This window comes from Arvicola amphibius, chromosome 14 (genome assembly GCF_903992535.2).
Source record: "Arvicola amphibius chromosome 14, mArvAmp1.2, whole genome shotgun sequence".
NCBI classification, from domain to species: Eukaryota; Metazoa; Chordata; class Mammalia; order Rodentia; family Cricetidae; genus Arvicola; species Arvicola amphibius.
In genome coordinates this window covers 47,672,452-47,696,444 of record NC_052060.1, presented here as the reverse complement: position 1 = coordinate 47,696,444, position 23,993 = coordinate 47,672,452, and the positions used below count along the sequence as shown (strand labels likewise).

Here is a 23,993-nt window from a genome sequence, read left to right as displayed (position 1 = left end):
AAATATTAGTTGAGGAAGAAAATTGTATGGGTAGCAGAATAGAAAAGAGGCCCCCAGGAGACGTAGAGCCATGAAAAAGTAATATCATCTCAGCATTATGGCTGTACTATCTAGTCTTAAGATGTGAGCTTTGAGATAAACATCAAGAAGAGAGTAGTCAGTATCGTTAAGGGAATGGCTTTCTCACCTGATTGGTTACTTATTTTTTTAATGCAGTGGGAAATTTTAATTATAGTAATTTAATATCACAGATATATGTTGGTCATTTTTTATGGCAGGTAGCCGAGATAGCCAGCTAATATAGAGACATCTTTGTTTGGGCTCACAGGGCTAGAGGGTTGTCTGGTTGCTTGTCCTCTGGGTTTTGGCTGTGGTTGCACACTCAGGTGAAAGTCCATGTCAGAACAGAACTATTCATCTCACGACGAGGAAGTGAAACAAGAAATTGAGGGCTCTATCGTTCCCTTTGTGGCCACATTCCCTGTGACATAAAGAGCTCCTACCTGACCCCATGTCTTAAAGTTTCCACTTGCTCATCCTTTGAACCAAGCGGGAGAGCAAACTCTGAACACACAGATCTTTGGGTGACACTTAAGGTAGAAATTATAGCAAATTACTATAAATTTTATCTGCATACTCAACTGAAAGGTTTTTGTACCCTAATATTAAGCCTCTCCGCTGACACAGCCAATCAAATTGAGCCAATTAAAATTTAATAAGTCCAAGTTTAGCTGAGGAAAGCATTCCTGAGTGACCCTTGGGGAAGAAGAGAAGCCCACAAGAGAGAACCATTTGGCAGGTTGGGGGGCCTTGCCTTAAATAACCTGTATTTATGGGGTCAGGTATGTGGGGGGGTCAAACTACCATGAGGGGTTTCTCAGGGATGGGATGTGGAAGGGCAGCTCCAGGACACTGATGCTTGGCATGCTGAGGGCTAGAATGGGGCTGCCCCAGCTGGAAATTGCGAACATCAACTTTAATAAAAATTGAATGTGATTTAGGTAAAAAAAAATTATGTGCAGAAAGAGAAGGAACATTGGTGAAATAAAAAAAACTGAAGTCTGTTTTTAAATTTCAATCATATGTTTAGGTTCTTTGACAATATAATTTTAAAATGTGAGTAAGATTTTGTTTCTAAGTCTAAGCTAATGACAGCCTGCCTTAGAGGTCTGTTATTTCTGTCCCATTAACATTGCAATTGCTATCAGCATGTTCACTAGAGAAGACATCTCATTGCTAGACAAGAAGCAGAGCTGTTTGTTAGGCAGGATTCCTTAGATTCACAGAGCAATGGCCGTGCATCTGTTAGGGAAATGTGCTAGCTTTAATAACTATAGTAAGTTCCCTTCCAGGTGGATGCTCTAACTGCTCCGTATCTGTCTCTCAGCTGCCTGTGCTCTCTTGATGCTTCTGTCATTTTGTCAGGGGCGTGGACACAGAGTATACCAATGGTCGCCTGCTCCAGAATGCCTAACTCCGTGTGGGTGGGGCGCTTTATGCATCTGCTGGTCTGCTTATTTCTACCTCACTTTGTGATTTCTAGATCCCTGGTAGTCCTTTGATTTTTAAAATATTAACTTTAGAAAAAAGTTTTCTTTTGCAACAAGATTTAATTTTTTTTTTGTCAATGTCAGAAACAGTTTTAAGAATAAACTCAGGACCTCTGAGGAAGGTTCTGAGGAAGGAATCTACAGATTAATATCCATATCCAATCCTTAGAATCTGTTATGTTTTCTGGCATGGGGAATTCAGGCTGCTAGCCCTTGGAACCTGGCAGGGAGAGAATTAGTTATCACAATTTAATGATCCTAAAAATTCAGAAACAGAAAGAAAAGCCTTAAGCTTTTACCGGATGTATACAAAGAGGACTTTGTATTTATTATGGTAAGATTTTGCTAGTATTGTATGCTGGCTGACTTAATTATCAATTTGAGACATTATCCTATGTAGGTCAGGCTGCCCTTCACCACACAGTCTATCTCCTTGGCCTCCTGAGTCCTGAGACTACGGCTGTGTGCCCCCAGACCTGGCTGTTCATTCTTTCTGCCTACTTTCCAGACTATGTAAACTGCCTCCAGTAGTTCCTCCTTTCAGCTAGGGCACCATTGTTAAGTCCAGATGACCTACATACCATGAAGACAGAGTCATTTCATTCCCATGCCACTTAACTCAATGTCCCCCCCCCTTCCCTTTTGTAATTCTTCAGCTCTGTTTTATAGATTATTAAATGAACTTTGTCTCCAACTTGTTAACTTTCTTTTGCTTGTTTTCCTGTATGGACTACTGTTCTGTGGCCCCATTCTGTATTTTTCACCACAAGTATCTCTATTTCAAATGTAGAGTTTTTGTTTTTTTTTTGTTTTTTTTTGGTTTTTTTTTTTTTTTTTTTTTTCCATCTCACCTCACTTGCCTAATCTTCATTTAGTTTCTTTTTCTTAAACATTTTCTGCAGCTGTTTGGCATTCTGTAACTAAAAATCCCACAATGTAATTGGAAGAAGGAGTTCAAACCTGCCAGACGGAGGTGCTCAACCCATTGGCGATGGCATTTCCTTTCCGTTTTGTTTCTGCTGAGCTCTTCTTTCCCACTTCATCCTTTGATTTTTTTGTTTTGTCGTTTGTTTTCTCTGCTATTCCCCAATTTAGGAATTTTGATAAATTTCCTTGTGCATCCAATATTATTGTCTTATTTAATGGATCCATGGTTTGTTCCGTGGTGGCGAGAATTCCTTCAGACTATTTAATAAATCATTATCATAGTAGAATACCTTGATCTGTCAGGTATGAGTTACTGTGAAACCATTTGTCTTTCTTTATTCTCTAGGAAAATTGCAATAAGCAGAATGGGGAATGGAACGTCTAATTATTTGGAAGTAGTATTTGACTATTTAAAAATTGGCAAGCATCCATCTGAAATGCGCTTGAGAGAACAGCATAAATTAATAAATAAGAACTCATGTGTATAGAGAATAATATTGACTATACATTTTTACACGTAGTCATTGTTCCCTCGGCCCCCCCCCCCACAGCACAATGGAGAAAAGCTTAGCCAGATGTATAGTGCTGTAAATATATTAATGACATGTTTTGGGCTTTGCCAGGTCCAAAGGACAATAGCTAAGCAAATTCAGATGGTGAAGCAAATTGGAAAAGGTCGCTATGGGGAAGTGTGGATGGGAAAGTGGCGTGGAGAAAAGGTAGCAGTGAAAGTGTTCTTCACCACGGAGGAAGCCAGCTGGTTCCGAGAGACAGAGATTTATCAGACGGTCCTGATGAGGCATGAAAACATTCTGGGTGAGTCACAGTCTACACAGCGATAGTTGGGGTTTTGTCACATTCTTCTGTCTCTCTCTCTCTCCACATCTGCATATGAACTCATCTGTCTAGACCTATTATGAAACTTACAGATTCTTTCTTTTTGGAGTGAGCCCAGAGCCCATAAACTTCTCACAAAAGACGTCACAAGAGGCATGACTACCGCGCTTCTGTGGATGGGTGGTGGGCATGGAAATGCAATACTCACCAGTGATTTATCTTTTTCTTCAGAAACAGGAAGTACAAATGAAATACTAGAATTCCTTAAGGTTTCTTAGGGATTTGAAGGACCATATTTGGGTTTTAATGTTGTGAAAAGTTTTAGGCGTTTTTATTTGCAGCATTTATTTGTAGCAAGTGTTTATGTTCAGAATTGATTTCCTTTTCCTTTCCTCAGGCTAGACATGATCTACCTGGGTCAAGTCAGTAGGAAAGGATCCAGTCAGTGAAATAGAAGACCTGATTTAAGCCTTTCATACAACATGCCTTACATGTAACTTCAGTACCATAAAGGAATTTCTATACTACTGGTCAGAGAGTGATTTCAGATCCAAACTCTTAGTTTTTCTTCCTCCCTCCAATTTTGATCACATCTGCTTGGGATTAGTACTTTAACACTATCATAGACATAGTCAGAAAACTGAGCAAGCGCTAATCCAAAGACATCTGGAGAGGAAGAATATTTGAGCATATGAATTATTCCACATTCTGTCCAGAAAACACATCTAATCCTCTTTATTCTTTTGCCTTTTAGGGTTTATTGCTGCAGATATTAAAGGGACTGGGTCCTGGACTCAGTTATACCTCATCACAGACTATCATGAAAATGGTTCTCTTTATGACTATCTGAAATCCACCACCCTAGACGCCAAGTCCATGCTGAGGTTAGCCTACTCTTCCGTCAGTGGCCTGTGCCACTTACACACGGAAATCTTCAGTACTCAAGGCAAACCAGCAATCGCCCATAGAGACCTGAAAAGTAAGAACATCCTGGTGAAGAAAAATGGGACCTGCTGCATCGCAGACCTGGGCTTGGCTGTCAAGTTTATCAGGTTAGTATCCATGTCAACACCCATTTTAAGATTCTTTCTGAGTGTCCCTCTCCTAAGATAATTCCGTGGTTGAGGAATATCATAAACTTCAACTCTTTTGGAGATAAAAATGTCACCATTTTTATTGTAACATGGTGTTTTGGGGTCAGCCCTAGGTACCATGAGAAAGCAGGCTAAACAAGCCATGGGGCGCAAGCCAGTAAGCAGCTGTCCTCCGAGGTTTCTGCTTCAGTTACTACCTCCGGGTTCTTACCTTGACTTCCTTCCCTGGCTTCTCTGAATGGAATTATAAATTACATTCCACTGTAAAGTGGAACAAACTCTTTCTTCACCAAGTTGATTTTGGTCAATGATGTTTTTTTGACATCCATACAGACCCTATTGCCAGAGTTCTACATAACGTTTGTAATTATGGGGAGGTTTCAGGAAGAATCAGTTGCTATGGAAGAAAAGGCCATATTTTATTTATGTGTAGGACAGTAAGGATTACTTTGTAAAGGTTTGAAAGAAGTACTATAAACCAAGGAACAAAGCAAATGATATTCAGCACTGTTATAATGTAGCTTAAATTAGAGAACGTAGCACCTGGGCAGGCACACTCGCATTTACTGGTGGTGGTGTGCAGACCCTGCAGGCTCTTTGGTATATTGATAGCCCCTACACAGTAGAGATGGTTTCACACTAAGGAGCCTGGGACTATTATCACTGTCTCTTTAAGCTAGGGCATGTGTCCAACTGTGTAACCCAATACAAAATCACAAAGTTAAAACATTTTTTGTTGTTGCAATTTTGCTTTTGTAACTCAGTTACAAAATTCTTTAGTCTGAACTTTGTAGGTTATTAAGTCTTCTTGGAGTGGGGGAAAGGTTGGATATAACAAGTGGAGTTGATTTAGAGAAAATGGCTCCTCTAGTTTGAAAAGAAAGCAAGGTTTATTTGGGAGCTAGTGGTGAAGGAAACTAATACATAACTCCTTTAGAGTACTCAGTCCAGGCTGCCCTCTTAGTACATCTGTTGCCCTGCTTATGAATATTTTCCAAGGAAGATTCTACAGCGCATAAAGAAGGACAGAAGAAAAGGCTGGAAAGATGATTACAAGAAAGAAATGGGTTTCCATTTTCTCCTGAACACAGTCTCAGATACGTGGAGGACTTCACCATAGAAAGATGACAAAAAAATTAAAGAAAGTGAATTGTGCTATAAATTTAAGTCTGAGACATGAACCACACACTAGTTAATAATTTAAATCCAGTTTCTCTTCAAAATTCATTTTTGTGAAAGGCAACCCTCCCTGTTCAAATCTATTCCACAACAACCAAACATCTATATATAAGTAATTCATCTGGTGTGCCTCTACTCACCAGTTCCTAGTTAGATTTCTCCAAAGCAGTTCCAGAAGCAGCAGGGGTAATAGCCTTTCTCATCCTTGCCGTCTGTCTTCTGCTATCCCCTCCCCTGCCTGCTTTATTGAGAAACCATCTCTGTGTGCACCAGAAGCCCTCACTCATTGTGACACCATTGTCCCTGGTTCCCAGGGCTCTTAGCATCATTGCACAATATGTCACTGTGCTTCAGGCTCCCTTTTCTCCCGACTGGTTCTACTCATTTTTCACCTTTAATAAATATTTCTCTGTGTGAGATTTTCAGCTGTATCCGACCTTTCTTCTAGCTCTGTGTTTGGCTGAACCATGTTAAAACTCAGAGTGTCTGGTTTTTTTTTTTTTTTTTTTTTTTTTTTTTTTTTTTTTTTGATTTGTGCAGTTGAATGAGTTCTGTCTTCATGAAAGCCATGTTTTACCTTTAGTATGATGGTTAACCCCACTATACCGTTTCATCTGGATCCTTGGGTAAAGCATTATACAGTTACTTCCTTTCTCTCTTTCTGCCTTCCAGTCTTGTCTTCAGACTGCAGGATTTATTTTCTTGAAGTGCTCTTTGGACGTCATCATAATTTCATAGTTGTCTGTGGCCTTGGGTTACAATGTAGTTAGGGTCCCTTGCTGTGGTGAACTCTTTTCTGACTTTGGGCTTTTCTTGAGATTTATTCCTACCATGCTGCTTACCTTTCCCAATTAATTTGGAAGACATTCTACTTCTCACACCCTCAAGTGCCTTTCTTCTTCTTATCTGTATAGCTTACGTCCCTTCTCTGTTTACCCGCTGCTGATCTTTAGACCGCATGGACATCTGTTGTTGCTCGTCAGCAGCCCTGGACAAAGTGTCAAGGCATTTCTCACAGGCTGCAGTGATCGCGGGCTTCTTCTGTTTGCCTCCTGGTGGAATGTAAACAGCACAAGCATCTGTCAAAATTCTATCCCCAGGCCATGGTCTTCCCCATGACTATGGAGGTATTTTAAGTTTTGCATACTAGGTAATTAAGTATTACATATGGACTTTGAACATAAGAAAACCATGTTATGCTAGCTTCAGAGAATCTGCACATTCTTGACTGTGCCCTTCAGTATTTTATATGGTACCCATACTCTGATTTGTCTTTGTTTTGCAATATTGAATCTCTGTGTTTTCTCCTTGCATAGCCCAAGCTGCCTGGTGATTTACTTTTGCTTCTAGGTTACTAACATGGAGTATCCTGTCTTTCCATGTACACTTCCCCATATCTAAAATGCCTCTTAGCGTACTCATCTATACTTCAGAGGAAAGATGCCGCCTCTGAATTATCTGGCTGTGTCTGCCTACAGTTATTATTATGTAGAAATATGCTTCAGCTCTCCTACTACTCATTGCTACCTTGAGAGTCAAAGGCATGTCAAATCAGCCATGGATTTCCCTTTTGACATGTCAGAATTACAAATACTGCTACTGTTTTAAATCAGCAAATGTATGAACAATAAAGTAAACAAGGCAACACCACTGTGAATCTTAAAGTAAACTGAACTTTTATTTCTGAATTTTGTTGTTGTTGTTGAGGGGAATGAACTAAATGATCTCTCAGATTTTATGTGGATCCTGATTCTAGGAAGGAGATGAGGCTCATTGGGGATAAATTGAGATTACTTTAATGAACAATGTCCTGTTCATAACAGAAGGGGAATATGAGGATGCTAGCTGCATAGACTCATTTACCTTTCCAGATGGAGGATGTATTCGATGATCTGAGACATCTTTATTTTTATTTCCTGTGTCAGTTTTGACATCTTCCATTCTTAGGGCAGGGTATAAGCCTTGCTTTACTCATTTCTCTGAGTTTTACCCTTCATGGTGATTTGCGTTGTGTGTCTGTGCACACATAGCTATTTAGAGTGTTTTATTTCAGATGCAGTCATAGCTAACCCATGTTCCTACGTGAATTTCCTGTGAGAACTTAATCTTCATTCTCATTTCTGCAAGGGCAGTAAGTGGTCTCTTAGGCTTTTGGGTAATTTCTGGAAGGTTCCCAGGGAACCTGAGAATCACAGAGAGATCTGTTGGTGCCTTAGGGGCTTTCTATTCACACAACACTTTTGCTCTTATTGGCGTCTTTTGCTGATACATTTCCTGCTCAAAGGAGATTTAATCCAGGTGATGTTAGAAAATCTCTAATGTCCCTAAGGAGGTGGAAACGATGCCACAGGAAAGGCCTTGGAGGAATGCACACAGCTCTGTGTGCTTTCTAGTACTTCACTGTCCAAATAAAACATTTCTTATAGGAGAAATAAATTCTCATCAGGGGATCTCAGGTGTTGAATCTTAAACAGAAAACCCCCAGTGCTGAGAGATTGGACTGTTTTATAGATCTCCTTATAGATCTCACTGATGGTTATCAGTTGTCCAAATACAGAAAAAGATTGGTTCTGTATAGCAGAGACTGAATTTTCTGAATACTTCTGGTGTCATTTTCTGAACTGCTTTTGGTGTGTGTGTGTGTGTGTGTGTGTGTGTGTGTTTACTGTAACTTTTTAAATACTCACATCAAATTCATAGACCTAAGGTCATTAGTGGTGGTGTCAACACTTCCGGTAAATGTCTTTGCAAGTGTCCTCACCTTTGATGGAGTTTAAAGCTCATTTGGGCTACCTCTTTGGAGGTATGTCTACATCACAGGGAAACCAGCCAGTAAGGAGGTGAGGAGCTGGTCACCTGCCACTCACTGTCAGGAAGCAGGGAGAGAGGAATGCTGCCTCCTTTTTACTCACTCTGGGACTCCAGCCCATAGAATTGTGCAGCCCACATATATGTACGGGTCATCTCACCTTAATCAACCCAGTCTAGAAAATTCCTCACAGATATGCCCAGAGGTTTATCTCCTGGGCAATTCTAGATTCTGTCACTTTGCAGTCATTATTCACCACCACAAGCACTGAACTCCGGTGAAAGGTACTGCAGAAAACGTTCCACGCTCAGGGAGTTTAGGGATGTGCTGGGGTCAGTGGAATAAATTACTTCCACAGCCACTGGGAAAGCGATACAGGAGACGTAAACGCTGTGTGCAAAATTGTGTGTAAGCCTTGCGTATCACTCCTCCAATAGATCCGATGTGACCAGAGATTCCCTCATGTGTGTTGTCTGTGGTTTCAAGCATCAGCTGTGTTATGCTAACCAGCGCCTCTTTCACGCGTCTTTCACGTGTTCTTTCAAAGCGCTACACTTAGTTTTTTTAGAAGCTTTGAGGATTATTCAAGATGTTCAGTGTTTATTTACTGTCTTTCTCTGTCCGTTAGCTCTTCCTCTCCCTAGGACTTCTCTCTCCCTTTTCTTGTGTTAGGCTAGGTGGTTTTCTGCTGGAACCCACCCCCAGGTGTGTAAGGCCAGGAAGTGGAGCCCCTGCTGGTTGACATCTCCATCTCTGCTTGTCTTTCATTGCCACAGTGGGTTCTGCTCATGCCCTTCCGGAAACACATGCCCAGAATTTGTCTCCCTGGGGTCTGTGGACTGTGGTGAGTTACATAGCAGAATTTTCCAGTACTAACTGTTCTTGCCAGAATTCCTGGTACAGACTTGTGATTGAGAAGGTTAATTAATACAAGAGATATTGAATGTATATTAAGGCTATCAGAGATATTACTTAAAACTCCTTTATTCTCCACTTTCAAACTTTTTACCTGACCGTAAGCAGTGTACTGAGTACATGAGACAGGAACTGATCACTGGGCCTGTAGGTGTTCAAGAACGCCCTGCAGGTGGTGTAGCTGGGATTGAGTCAGTCTGGAGAAGAGAGTGCTCCACCTGCTCTGAGAGAGTGAAGCCAGTTAAGGTTTCAGTCCTTATTTTTTCCCAAGTGCCAGCACTCTAGTTGAAGCCAGTGGTAGCACACATTTCCCAGCTGTGTTTTTGGTTCCCCTGATCCTCCTGGCATAGTCCCGCCTGGCACCTCACTGTATTGCCATATCTCATATCTCATCATTACTCGTCTTTCTCTGTGTCTACCAAGTTCTTCCCTCCCTTGCTTCCCTCCCTCCTAGGAGCAGTAGCCAGGAGAATTCACATTTACTCTTCATCATCCTGGTCTAGGAGAGTCACTTGATCTCATGCACTCAGGAAGCCCTTTGTTATCCCTGTGAATCTCTGATTGCTTTTGTTGTCATAATACTGCTAGCCAGTGTCATTCAGTGCTGGCCACTGGCCACAGTTTTACACACACACACACACACACACACACAGAGAGAGAGAGAGAGAGAGAGAGAGAGAGAGAGAGAGAGAGAGAGAGAGAGAGAGAGTGTTAAAGCAGAAAGGTAAAGGGCCTGGCAGAAATGAAGCTCTTCTGAAGAGAAATTTTTGTCTCTAAACCTGACTGTAAGAATTCTGAAACAATGGACCCTAAAGAAATGAGAATTTACTCAGGAATCTCACGCTGGGGGAAGGAAAGGGCCACCAGCAGAGAGGAATTTGGCCTCCAGGAAGAACTCTCAGATTCTACCAATTTGACAGAATGAAGCGCAGGTGAAGGTGGGCCAGTGTTGGGTCATGCTACACCTTGAACAGTCTTAGATGCTCACATCCTTGGCCTTCTATTTACCATAGAGCTCACTTTAAGAACCTAAGATGGGCTTGGGGGATTTTCTGGATCCCTTTGTTCTTCTCAATGTGGCCACTTTGCATATATCTTCTTTTCTGTTTAAATAAAGGAAAACGAGTCTTTATCCTTTGCATTCTTTTTATTTTCAAACTTTTTGTTGATTCTCTGGGGATTTTGCATCATGCATCCCGATCCCATTCACCTCCCCATCCCTTCGCATCTACCCTCTGTCCCTTAACCTCCCCAGCCCAGAAAATAAAATAAAATTTAAAGGAAATCTCATCATGGGAGCTGCAGTGTGGCCCAGTGAGTCAGTCATACAGGAAACCCTTAGTTCATGCATAAAGTCCATACTTTACTTGCAAGTGTTCACTGGTCTGGTTGGATGCCTCTGGGTTCTGCTACAATATGATTGCAAGTGTCATTTGCTATTCTCACTGGGACTCCTCTTGGATATCCTCTTATTCTGTGTCATGGAGATCCTGCAGTTTTGGATCTACAGGACCAGCCCCTTCATATGCTCTGGCAGTTCATAGATGGGGTGAACCAACTCATAGCTCTGGTTCTAGGTCGGGGTGGTTGCTCAGTTGGTCAGCTGCCAGTTCTCCCTCATCCTCACCCTCATCATTGCCTCAACTAGCTCAACCCAATGCAGCAGGCAGCAAGGGGTGGGGCCAGTTCTCCTGTTCTCACCCTGGCTGGGACTGGCTCCATCATACCCACAGTTTCAGGGCTAGCCCGACTGTGTTGCCCAGGCAAGGTGCAGGGTCCACTCTCCAGAGTGCTGCAGCTGATGAGGGTCAGGACCCCTTCTCCCATGGCTAGTAGGTGGCAAGGGGCAGAATCAGTTCTGCTCTCAGGCCCTCAGCCTGGCTCACACAAGTCCATTTCAATCTCAGCACTTGAGAGGCAGAGGCAGGCTGATCTCTACGAGTTCGAGGCTAGCCTGGTCTACAGAGGGAGGTCCAAAACAGCCAAGGCTACACAGAGAAGCCCTGTCTCAAAAAATCAAAACCAGAAAAAAGTATTCTCTGCGTTCAATATCTGGAACATTCTGTCAGGATTCCCAGGAGTTCTGTGACATACCCTCTGTGCATTTCTCACACACTGAAAGAAAAGCTTCTCCCATCTCACTATAACTCCCTCTTTGACCTGCCAATGTATCTAATACATTTTAAATGTGCCTTGATTTATGCCTCTCTTAATTCTGCAAAACTGTAACACTTTGTGAAACCACTTCCACATTGGAACATGAAATTTGGAGTAACCTAGTTTTTTGTTTCTGGGTTATTATCAGTCAAAAATAAATTTCCCCTTGTTCCCTTTAAGATGAGAGCCATGGCTTTCGCATCGACATTATTAATGTTCAAATTACATTTATTTTCTAACTCTGCTTAAGTTTATAACCCTTGGTATACACATTAAGAAGAACAAAAGCTTGGCTGGGTCTAGTGAGAATATTAATTATGAAATTATAACTGAGACAGTCTGTTCCTGTAATTCTCTAAAGCCTCTGCCTCCATCACTGCCTCTGCGATTAACCCCACTGTTCTCCACAGGAAAGGAAAAGAGAACCTCCCACCTTTCTCCATGGGAAAGATAAAGAGCTTCTATTTCCTTGATATTTAATACAGAACCCACATTTATGACAGAGTATTTCTGTTTCTTAGCAGAAATCCATTTTCTTAGCTAATTTCATCCAATTAATCACTTTTGAATTTCAGGGTCTTATGCCATATGTACCTTAGTCCTTGATATATACCATTTCCAGTCACTGATCCTGCTTGGTTTTATTAAATATGCTTGTAGTATATTTATATTTATGATATAAACCCACATAAGGCATTTTGAAGGGTAATTGTGTTACAGTTGAATATTAACAAATGATAACAGCTTGCTTCATCTTCTCTAGGCTTTTCAACAGAAATCAAATGTTGACTATAATCTTGTTCCCTTCTGTGTTTTTTTCCTTTTTATGTCTCCGAGAAGCAACCAGTATCTTGTTTATATTTCCTGTGTACAGTCTTATGATTTGACAACTCACGTGTGTAGCCACTGTAGCACCTGCAGTTACTCTGTGGGCTCGAGTTATTCTCCCCACCCCTGCACCTGTTTTTTTTTTTTTTTCTTCTGACTTTGTTTCTTACAGCTCCGCAGTCTCCATGAGAAAGGAGGTTAGGATAAGCTGCTGGCCCCTGACCTGTCTTTTCTCTTCCTTTTCTCTGACCTTTTCCCATTACCCTTCTGTACCCTCTTCACATATACATGTCAGCTTATGAATCTACTTTCTTTTTTCTTCCTTTATTATTGGTATTCCAGTATCCAATTTAATTTCTGTTTCTTGTCTTAAGGATTAATAGAAGCTCATTTTTTTCCTCTGCTATTACTCCAGAATAGGTATAATCCTATTAAAAGTCAAAGAGGTATTCCTTAAATACTTTCTCTTGTTTCTTTTTGAGATTATAATGTAATTATAACACTTCCTTCATCTCTTTCCTCTCTCCAATTCTTTCTATATATTCTACCCACTCTTCTCTAAAATATTGGTCCTCTTTCCCCACTGATATTACATGCATATATTTGTATAAGCATAAGTATTCCTAAATATAACCTATTGAGTCCATATCATGTTACTGTGTGTTTTCACAATGGACAATTTGAACTGGACAACCAATCGCAGTACTCTACCCTGGGAAGCACCACCTTTTCTGCTCCCAGCTTTACTCAGTTGCCTGCACTTCTTTGGGTATGGTTCATGGCTCCATGGGATTCCCCCACCCAGTTTAGCATGTTCATTGGTATTATCCTTGTTCAGCTCATATTTGATATATAGCCTCTGAAGTTATCACGAGATACAATCTCACAGCGAAATCCCTGATCCTTTGTACTTTCTAACGTTAGAAACATGCCCAATGGAAGAGGCAGAACTCTAACTTAGAGAATATGAAATATGATAGTATTTGGAAGGAGTTGCCTATAAGTCACATGTTTGCTGTTTAACTGTCGTGATAAATGCATTTACCAGTAGGTTAATAGTAGTCTTTAACAAAATCAATTTGCCCAATAAAATTCCATCTATCTTTCTGGATATTGCTTCCAAATTTTTGTGTGTTTTTCTCTATAACAATGTTACATTTATCTTTAAATTATCCATAGCAAAGATTACTGTTAGCAGGTCTTTTCATTCTTCATGTTTTTTTCCTACTGTGTGCAAGCTGTATAGTGAGTGAAGATGAATTGGAACATTCAATTTCAGGGCCACACAGAATGACTAAGGAAGATATTCAAGGCTTATAGAAACTTAATGTCTTTATAGTGCTAGAAACTTATTCAAATACTTCTAGAGAAGACATTTTCTGCAAACATTTAGCATATGTTTCTTTCTTGTTGTTCATGCTGGTTGTAATTCTAATTTTTATACTTGATATTTGTTCTTATTGTGTATAGTTTTATATTATGCTTAGAACTCTCCTATTTAGACAAAAGGGGGAGATGCTGTGGGAACTCCTTCAGCGAATAACCTTTAAGATATTGGCCCACTTTTGGCGTGGTCTTACGTACTATCAATGCAGATATAAAGCATGTGCGGGCCCCTTTGCTGCTGGATTCAGTTCCAGTTCCCAGTGCATGCAAAGGACTGTGAATCAGTACTCTGTGAGTTTACCCCCTAATAAATAAAACTTTGTTACATTTAGGAAGGAGGACTCTTGTTTATCCTGCCCACCGAAAACTGAAATAATCACACAGAAACCATATTAATAAAATCACTGCTTGGCCTATTAGCTCTAGCTTCTTATTGGCTGACTATTACATATTAATTTATCCCATTTCTATTAATCTGTGTATAGCCATGTGGCTGTAGCTTTCTGGCTAAAGTTCCATCTGGCTCCAGTGGGGCTACATGGCTTCTTTCTGACTCAGCCTCCTTTCTTCCAGCATTCTTTTTAGTTTTCCCCACCTAGCTCTGTTCCCCTATAGCTCTGCTATAGGCCCAAAGCAGTTCCTTTATTCATTAATGGTTATCACAGCATATAGAGGGGAATCTCACATCAATTATATTCCATTCTGGGTTAGTGTGGAACTCTTGTATGGCAACAGTTGATGCTCTTCAAATACTATTGGAAGGGACAGGTGGCAAAGGAAGGGGAGAAGGAATGGCCATCGTGAGCACATGGGAGGAACTGCTGTCTTTGTAGTCTTTGTAGGTGATGGATCTTGAGAACTTCGATCATTTTCTGTTGATGTCGTTAATGGGGGAAGAGTTGGAGATGAAGGGGAAGAGTCTAAAGACAGCTCTTACTGGTTTTGTATGATAGTAGTTACCTTTCCAGTTCCCCAGCAGAGATGTATCTTTACCACACATTCCCCAACCAATGCCTGTCCTCCTAGATCCAAATAGACATAAAGGAGCTATAAGAGTGGAGCTGCCAAAAATCTTCATTCTCTGGGGCCAGAATCTCTCCAGCTTCTCTGATATTCTAGCCTAAGATGATTCTTTTTTTCTTGTCTCAGTAAATATTCTTAAATGCAATTACAACCTTTAGCTATCCTTTTCCATGTATTTCTTTTCTTTCTCTCTAAAACCTTAAAATATCACAATTGGGACCACCATCACATTCTTCTGATGGTTAACAATAACATACTATAACACCCAGAGTCAGCATGTTAATGAAATAACCCCTTTGTACACACATAGTCATTACCAGCAGGTGTAGCAGAAGAGAAACTTTATTAATTCTTTGAGAGCTACCCATTTCACACAGTGTGTTGGGTGATTCTTTCCCATCTGATATTGCTCTGGCTTCTCTTTAAGCCTATGCCTAGTCTATTTTCCTCCCTCAAACATTATTACCAAGATGTTTAAGCCAAGTTGATAAATGGTATAAGAGCAAATTGATTAAAATGGGCAGAAAAGAAAGGCACATTTTAGGTATTTATTTGCCAGTATTTATTTTATTTTTTTGAGACAGGTTTTATGTAAGTCAGATTGACTTCAAATTCACGATACAGTTGAGGCCAGCCTTGAACACCTGACTCTTTTGCTTTGCATCCCAGGGGTTTAGATTACATGTGTAAACTACTGTGCACAACTTTTGTTAGATATTTAGTAATAGTTAACAATTTAATTTTATAGCAATATAATCTTGTATGTTAGGGCTTCATTCTCATTTAGTTATTTAGTTATGCATGTTATCTGCATGTTTAATCTGTGAATGTTTAATTTTTACCAAGAAATATTTTTTGAGGAAGTGTTTTGTTCATTGAAAGTTTTTCTCTCTGCGTTGCCACTGATGTGCTCTTCCAGAGAGCCACAGCAGCCTCTCCAGTGCTGACAATGCGTTGCTTTGCTTTCTCTCAGTGACACGAATGAGGTTGACATCCCACCCAACACACGGGTGGGCACCAAGCGCTACATGCCTCCAGAAGTGCTGGATGAAAGCTTGAACAGAAATCATTTTCAGTCTTACATCATGGCCGACATGTACAGTTTTGGACTCATCCTCTGGGAGATTGCGAGGAGATGTGTTTCTGGAGGTAAGAAAGAAACATCTTTGAAAAGCTACTACCCCTGGGAGAAGTTTACAAAACCTTTCTGATCGGAAAGGATTAACGTTGGTGTAGTGCATGGTCTCAGATTTTCTTTCCCTTTCTCCTTCATTCCTGTTGATGCATCACAAACCTTCCAGGGAATATCTATTAGAACTAACTTCAAGTGGCTGTCTCCTACTCTTCCCTGACCAGTGAATATGCTGTTCTAGACTCACTGCCAGCTTCACCTGGCTTGTCAGCATCACCCTCTGCTTCTCTTCCTGCCATTTCACTTCTCTCTTAGACTTTCTTCAGCAAGTCAACACCCTCTCCTACCCTGCTCAGCTTCTCTTTGCCTACGTGCTGGACCTCATTCCCAACCCCAATGGTGCATTCTCTGTACTTCCTGTGCTGAGATAGCTCAGAGACATTGGGGAGTGAGACACCCATTCCTGAGTATTAATTTTTGTCAGAAGAAAAGTAAAGGAAGATATTGTTATTGTTCATGATAATTTCCCTGCAAGTGTAAGAATTACTAAAAATACCAGTTTCTTTACATGAGTTCTGGGAACCAATGTAAGTTCTCTTAATCATTGATCCATCTCTTCAGTCCCTGGTTTTGTCTGTGTAGTTTTTATACCTACCTTATCATCCATCAATCCATCTATGTAATGAGTTAAGTAGATACAGTCTTCACCTACAAGATGTTTTTAGGTCAGTGTCTCTAGAGTTAGAAAGTGCTCAGATGAAGTGATGTCTCCTCTGAGTTGGGTCCAGTATTTCATTACCCTGTGTGCTAAGATTATGATGAATCAAAGAGAAGAATAAGAAACATAGAGGTAATATAATAATACCATGTACTCACAGCAGGTGTCTACAAGTGACAAACAGGCAAGTTTGAATTGCTTGGAAAAAGTTTTGAATCTTTGGATTCCTTATGTTGTGTATGAGTTTGAATTTACAAAAAAAGAATATAACATATATCTCAAATTTTGCCTGAATAAATCCCCAGTGAAATTTATTATTGTTATTTGTTTTCTGAGGCAGAATCTCACTGTGTAGTCTAGGTGGGCATGGCACTCTCTGTGGAGTCAAGGCTGAGCTGGCACTTTCTCCTTAGTCCTCTCTACCTTTGAGCTCAGATCTGTAAACTCTCTGCCTCAGGTTCCCTAGGAATGGTAGGTATATGCTGTCATCCTAATGAATTTAATGCTGTGGCAGATAATCGTAGACCTTGATGGTTTCATTCTGTTCAGGTAAACAGTGGTAGCATTTCTACCAAAAATGGCTTAGGAATGAATCTGGGAGGTTGTTCAGAAACCCTCTCCATCATTAGAGGACAGGGGGTTATTTAGAATTACCATGAAGATAAAATTGAAAAAGAACATGTTAAAATAACCCACCTTCTTAAAGGACAGGGCAAAAATTTTTAAAAAGTAAAATTAGACATGAGACAGGGTGAGAGAAATAAGAGAGAAAATTGAAAAAGAAAATGAAAATCAATAAGTTTTAAACCTGAGATGAATCATGGATGGTATTTTTGGATATAAAATTTTCAATATTGAGTGTGTAAAACTGCTTATGATTAAACACAAATAAATGAATCTGACATTTATTTAACTAGGATACTCTTCCAAACTTATGATGTTCTTATATGCCAGTAATAGAAGCAGCTACATGTGATATGGCTTTGATTCAAGATGCCTCTTCTAAGTTTACATTGAGACTTAATATAAACTTAAAATATAACTTGTTCATGCTAATTGTAGCTATTTGCTTCACCTCAGCTCTTGGAAGTTAACCATTGGCTTGGGGGCAGGCTTGAGGACCTATATGTATCTTTGGGTTTCCTATTATTTTTTGCAAATTAAATTATCATTTGGGTGCTTTTAAAGATTTACTTCATTGTTAACCTGAGCCTGTTGTTTATATGATAGCTTATTTTTGTAATTGAGGACTGTTGTGTTAGGCATATTTTTACCAGTTAATAGGAAATGATATTAACAAAAAACCATGTCTTTAGGTATAGTAGAAGAATACCAACTTCCCTACCATGACTTGGTGCCCAGTGACCCTTCTTATGAGGACATGAGAGAAATTGTGTGCATTAAGAAGTTACGGCCTTCTTTCCCCAATCGGTGGAATAGTGATGAGGTAAGGCCAGGCTTGGGGGAAGGTGTGGCTGATGTCTAAATGCATTTCTGTTTTGCGAAAATTCTTTTTTTCTCTTTCCATTTTTATTTATTCTATGGTGTTTTTTTTTTTGTTTGTTTGGTTTTTTTTTTTTTTTTTTTTTTTTTTTTTTTTTTTTTTTTTTTTTTTTTTTTTTTTTGGTTTTTCGAGACAGGGTTTCCCTGTAGTTTCTAGAGCCTGTCCTGGAACTAGCTCTTGTAGACCAGGCTGGCCTCGAACTCAGAGATCCGCCTGCCTCTGCCTCCCGAGTGCTGGGATTAAAGGCGTGTGCCACCACCGCCTGGCTCTATGTGTCTTTTATATCATATATCTTTATCACATTCCTTTTCATATCCCTTTGCTTCCTCCCTCTGCCTCTGAAACCCCCAATCCAAATAAAACAAAATTTAAGAGAAGAAAGGAAAAAGGAAAAGGTGGATTGAAAATGTAAGCTACAGTGTGTTTTGTGACACAGTGAGTCACACAGTAGACCTCTTTGTCTGTGTATCTTTAGTTGCAAGTGTTTATTGCAACGAGTCCTTGGTCTGGTTTGAGAGGCCTCTGGTTTCTATTGCATTATCGATGCTGGGAACTCACTGGACCTCTTCTTGGATATCCTGTTGTTGTCCTGTGTTGTGGAGATCCTGCAGCTTTGGGTCTGCGGGTCAGGTTCCTTTATGTGCTCCATCAGATCATAGATGGGGTGGATGCTGGGGTGGTTAAGTGATAACTGGACCTAGATTGCTGTAGAGTTGGTCTGCCTGCTAGATCTTTCCTATCCTCACCACCAGCGTGAGTGCTCCAGCACTGTCCAGGCTAATTCACCCCTTGCAGAATCCTACAGCATCAGGACCAGTTCTATTGTGGTTGCCCCTATGAGGCCCAGGGGCCACTCTCCAAGGTGCTACAGGGGGTGAGGGTCAGGGATATCTCTGCTTTTATAACCATGGCACATTCCTCTACCTGTCTCAGGCATTGATGAGTGAGGGGCGGGGGGAGCATTGTCCTCTGCCCATGCTGCCACATGTCAGATGAATAATGGGGACAGTTCTCCTTTGCTTGAAGCCTCAGGGCTGGGTCACCCTTACCTCCAACTACCTGGCCAGCTGTGCTGGCTCTGTTGTCTAGGCGAGGAGCAGGGCCTGATTTCCTAAGTGTTGCAGCTGGTAAGGGGGTGGGTCAGCTCTCTCATCTGTTGCAGGTGGTAAGCGGTGAGAGGTAATGGGGGCCTCTCCCCCACGCACACTGCCATATGACAGCTGAGTCATGGGGAAGCTTTCCCACACTTACAACTTCCAGGCTGGCTCACTCAGGGATAGCTCTAGTCTGTTAACCCAGGGAGGTGCAGGGCCCACTTTCCCAAGAGTTGCAGATGGTTGGGGGCAGGGACTGCTCTCCCACTTTTGTGAGCTCAGGGTCAGTTCTTCCCTCTGTCTCAGGTGTTAATAGGTGGGGCCTGGGGGTGGAGAGGTGGAAAGAAGGAACTCTCCCCACTCCCGCCCATGCCACCATAGAACAGATGGGTAATGGGTACAAAACAAGACAATGTTTTTTGAAATTGAAGTATAATTCATTGTTTTCACCTTCTCTTTTGTCCTCTAACTCTCCCCATGTTCCCCATTGCTCTCTTTCAAATTCATAGCCTCCATTTCTTTAATTATGGTTTTGCACACACAAACACATGTGAATGTATATATGTATTCCTAACCATATAAATACAACCTGCTTACGGTATATAAAGTACTTGGATGTATATGATTTTAGCACTGACCATGATGAGAGCTGGAAAAATAGTCTTTCTCAGGGAAGAGCCCCTAAATTGATTATTCAATAGTGTGTGTGTGTGTGTGTGTGTGTGTGTTTGTGTGTGTGTGTGTGTGTGTGTCTGTGTGTCTGTGTCTGTGTAGTAAATTGAATCCTGAGAGGTTATTTGAGCTAATCTGCTTACTGCCTGAGTTTAAATGTGAGTGGAAGACGTGGAAGACTCTGCTAGGCTTGGATTAAGTGAGTGGACAAGACCTGGGCTCTGCCCTTGTTTTCTGCTCCAGTGTCTCTCTGCCCACCTTTCTGCCTTTGCTCACCCACAACAGAGTGTCTGGCATGATGGAAAATTCAAGACTCTTATCAAACTTGTACTGAGAGGTGCGTAGAGCACGGATCATAAAGTTACCATGTAAATTCACTTAAAATAATTGGTTCATTGCATTGCTACTTAGTATATGCTTTCTAATAGCATGTGCAGAGAGCATCATGGGATGCTGGAATTATTGTCTTCTGAAGGAGACTGTGGGTACTGGTATCATTTGAAAGCTCTTCACTGCTGATTTCTAATGAAGGGGAGTTGTGCTTTGCGGTAAGGACAATTGATGGACCACAGGCAAATCCAGGAGAAAGTTTTAGCAAAGCTATGCACCAGTCATTAATCTTGCTAAATGCTACAGCATTGTGCCACCGTTAGAGCAGACTGCGGTGATGTAGGAATAGCTGTGTTTATTTGAGCAGTACAGAATTAGATAAAATATTGAAACATATTATGTGTTGTAAACAATCTGGGACTATGGTGTAGAATTCAGACTTACTGGGTATCACATTTGCTTAATACTGTCTTTAGCGTCATCCTTCCATATCAGATTTACTGGGTATCATATCTGCTTAATACTGTCTTTGGAGTCATCTTTCTATATCCGTAAAGCTTCTTGTCACAGAGAGAGATGAGAATCTGTGTGAGTCATGATCCTTTCACACACACACACACACACACACACACACACACACACATAAAAGAAGTTTGAGGGAAATTTTGTGCTTGTATTTTCCTAGTGCCTGAAAAATATATTCGGACTTCATGAACACCAACTAAAAGCCAAATATTGAGTGTGTTATCGAGAGTTCATTCTTCTGACATCACGCCAATGTTCCTTTCTCCTTCAGTGTCTCAGGCAGATGGGAAAGCTTATGACAGAGTGCTGGGCCCACAACCCTGCCTCCAGGCTGACCGCTTTGCGAGTTAAGAAGACACTTGCCAAAATGTCAGAGTCCCAGGACATTAAGCTCTGACGTTGGATACTTGTGGACCGAGCAGGAAATTTTCCAGAATCATCCGTAGTCCAAGCCTTGAACATTGTTCTACTGCCCAGTGGGTTCAGACCTCCCTTCTCAGAGAACAAGTTGGAGAGACATAGAAGGCCCCAGAGACACAGATGGCTTTCTGAGGAGGGGAAACCATTCGGGTAACTCGTTCAAGACATGATTCATATTGCTTTCTAAGAAAGCCCTGTATTTTGTGATTGCCATTTTTAAAGAAAAGATACTTTAATTTTACCATAATAAAATAAATATTGTAGATGATTTAAGGTTTATAAAACTCTAGTTTAAATAATAACAAGATTTCTTTCCAGAAAATTTCCTAGAAGTCAAAATGTTTTCCCTTGGCAAAATACTCTTGCACTCTACAAACCCAATCAGTCTGAGGGTATAAATTATAATTCAAATTCCCTGCTTCATCACCCCAACCACTTCAGACTGGGACAGCCCTGCTGTGGGCTGCCAGGGCATTGTGAATGTACATGCATACAAGTCCCACCTGCTTGGAATCCTGCAGGTGGATTTCTTGCAGCTTCAGCCAGCGTGGAACAAATGAAGGTTTTCTGTCACTAATAGAAGTATGATTATATGGTGTTCTTCAGAACCACGCCTGTTTCTGGTTGTATTGGGCAGATCTTTCAGGTAGAGCCTCTCCTTGTCATTAAAAACAAACCAACCTTCCTCTTCGGTAGAACATTGGCATGGGCATGCTTTTGTTCGCATCCATCAGAAGATCAGCTCAAGTGTGGTAGACAAAAAACTAGAAATGCTTTGCTTTTGTGTTACATGAAAAACATGCCAGTAAGGCAGGGCAGAACTTGAAGGTGTAGACAGATAGCTTGTTCCTTATACATGCATAAGAGCCCATCACAGAAACACAGGGAAGAGGTTCACACATCCTAGTTTGTGAAGATGTAGATGGTTTTATGTTGTTGTCTTTTCTAAACCTCAGATTTAAGAGGCAGAAAGGAATCACCTGTGAGGTTAATGTCACTACAATTTAGAAATAAAGCTTCAGGTGGTTGAGCAGAGGGACGTTAATGAAGGTCATCAAACATCATAGCTGCTGTGGTTTATTCTAGAATAGATATGGATCTAGTATGGACATCTTAAGTGATTATTTCACATGTTATGTATGACTCCTTCATTCTAATGTGAATTTCACTATTAACTTATTCTGTTTATCCATCATGACATATATACAAAACATCTTCTAATTCATTTCTGTGCAGTTTAACTTTTGACTATATGAGCAAAATCACTGATTAGCCAATATTCCTTAGAAACAGGACCAGAGTAAAGTGGAAATTGCCACACGACCCTTACGACTTTATCCAGTTATTTCCTTGCCGTGTTTCTTCCTTAATGATTAGAAATTACTTACTGGTTATTAAGGAATGTTGAAGTTCTTTGCCTTACAAAATGACATTCCTTCCCGAATACTCCAAGGGGCAGTGTTTTCTTACACATTTCACCACGGGGTGCTTGAAAGATGGAGACTCTGGGAAAAATTGTCAACCGCATGAGAAATGAGGAAATGTTTCATTCCCTTCTGGAATAGACCTTCAGCTGGTAGGCTGTTCATCAGAAAAAGATCCTGGAGCTCCAGTGTCTTTGAGCAGTACTCGGAGTTTGGGAAAACCGTAGAGGGGTCTCCCCTTCTGTTCTAATTCACTGCCTGGTGTGCAGAGCCATGTTTTGTTTTCCACTAAGAAAGCAGAATTTCTCATTTCTTGAATTTGAAAAAATAAAAATGCATTGTTACTTTAATAGTAATTAGATTTTGTTTTTACTGAGGCCAGCAGAAGCTGAGTCTCTGAGGAGTCATTTCTCTGTTAAACTATATCTACTACAGAAGGTTTCCCCCTACATTTGTAAATTTAGTGTGGCACTCATCTGAGACTGGGAGGAAGAAACCTAAGTGCCTAGACAGGTTTATCTACAATCACCTAAGTAAGCATTCTGCTAGTTAACTGGGTATATTTGGATTTTTTTTCTCGGTTTTCCTTGGGTGTAAATGAAGTTGAGGGGACCTCTTAGGTCAAGCTATGTTTTCTTATCAGTAGATTTTAAAACATAGGTATCTTCAAATCAGAATGTTTGTGGTGAGGCTGTTGGTGATGTAAAGTTGACTAGATTTCTAGGGTTCCAAGGAAGAATGGGGAGAAATTTAAGAGTGCCCAGATTTCATCCGCATTATTCATTTTTTTGCTTTGGGAAAAATCAACAACTTACTTTTTAATTATTACCCTTATTTATTCAGGATGAAAATCTTGAAATTATTGAATACTTTAAAAGATTCACTCAATTATTACCAATTTTCAATGAAATAACGATTTATTATTTATGGATATAATTTCTGTCTTATGAAAATACACTTCCTAGATCTGAATTTTGGTTAAGGACTACCTGTTCACTTCCTAATAATCCGTGATAACTTTTAAACTTCTAGCATATCAGAAATGAAAGTTATTTTATCTTTTGCTTTGGATTCTTGCAAATCAGTAATATAATTGACTGCCGCTTACCTTTGAGACTCTTTCACTGAGTAAGATTTCCTCCTAATTCCTCTCCCCTAAAGGAATCCTAAATTATTGTTAGGTAAGCATTGTATGTTCAAGTTTATGATTAATGTATGTGTGTATATATTATATAAATATAGTTATATATGTAAATATGTTCATTCTGGAGTCTGGCACAACTCTAGTATGTGGATTAGAGAGTAAAATATTATGGATGATAAAGTCCTAAATGAAGCATAGTATTTATTTATGAAAGCATGTACATGGTTAGTCACAAATGAAGAGCAGTAAGCACTATGTCTGACCTCGTGGACAGCTTTCCCTGAAGTCACTACTGACCATTCTTTATCTTCCTCAAACAGAAAGC

At 40.4% G+C, this 23,993-nt stretch overlaps 1 protein-coding gene across 2 annotated transcripts in view; it reads left to right on the top strand.

Moving 5' to 3' along the window:
• Bmpr1b (bone morphogenetic protein receptor type 1B) overlaps window positions 1-21,077 on the top strand; it is a 37,420-nt gene extending 16,343 nt beyond the window's left edge. For both annotated transcript variants that reach the window (XM_038311338.1, XM_038311337.1), the window contains exons 6-10: window positions 3,101-3,293; window positions 4,069-4,366; window positions 15,679-15,854; window positions 17,872-18,002; window positions 20,952-21,077. In XM_038311338.1, the coding sequence (XP_038167266.1) occupies window positions 3,101-3,293; window positions 4,069-4,366; window positions 15,679-15,854; window positions 17,872-18,002; window positions 20,952-21,077 (924 nt within the window). The remainder of the gene's footprint in view (window positions 1-3,100; window positions 3,294-4,068; window positions 4,367-15,678; window positions 15,855-17,871; window positions 18,003-20,951) is intronic.
• The last annotated feature ends 2,916 nt before the right edge of the window (window positions 21,078-23,993 follow it).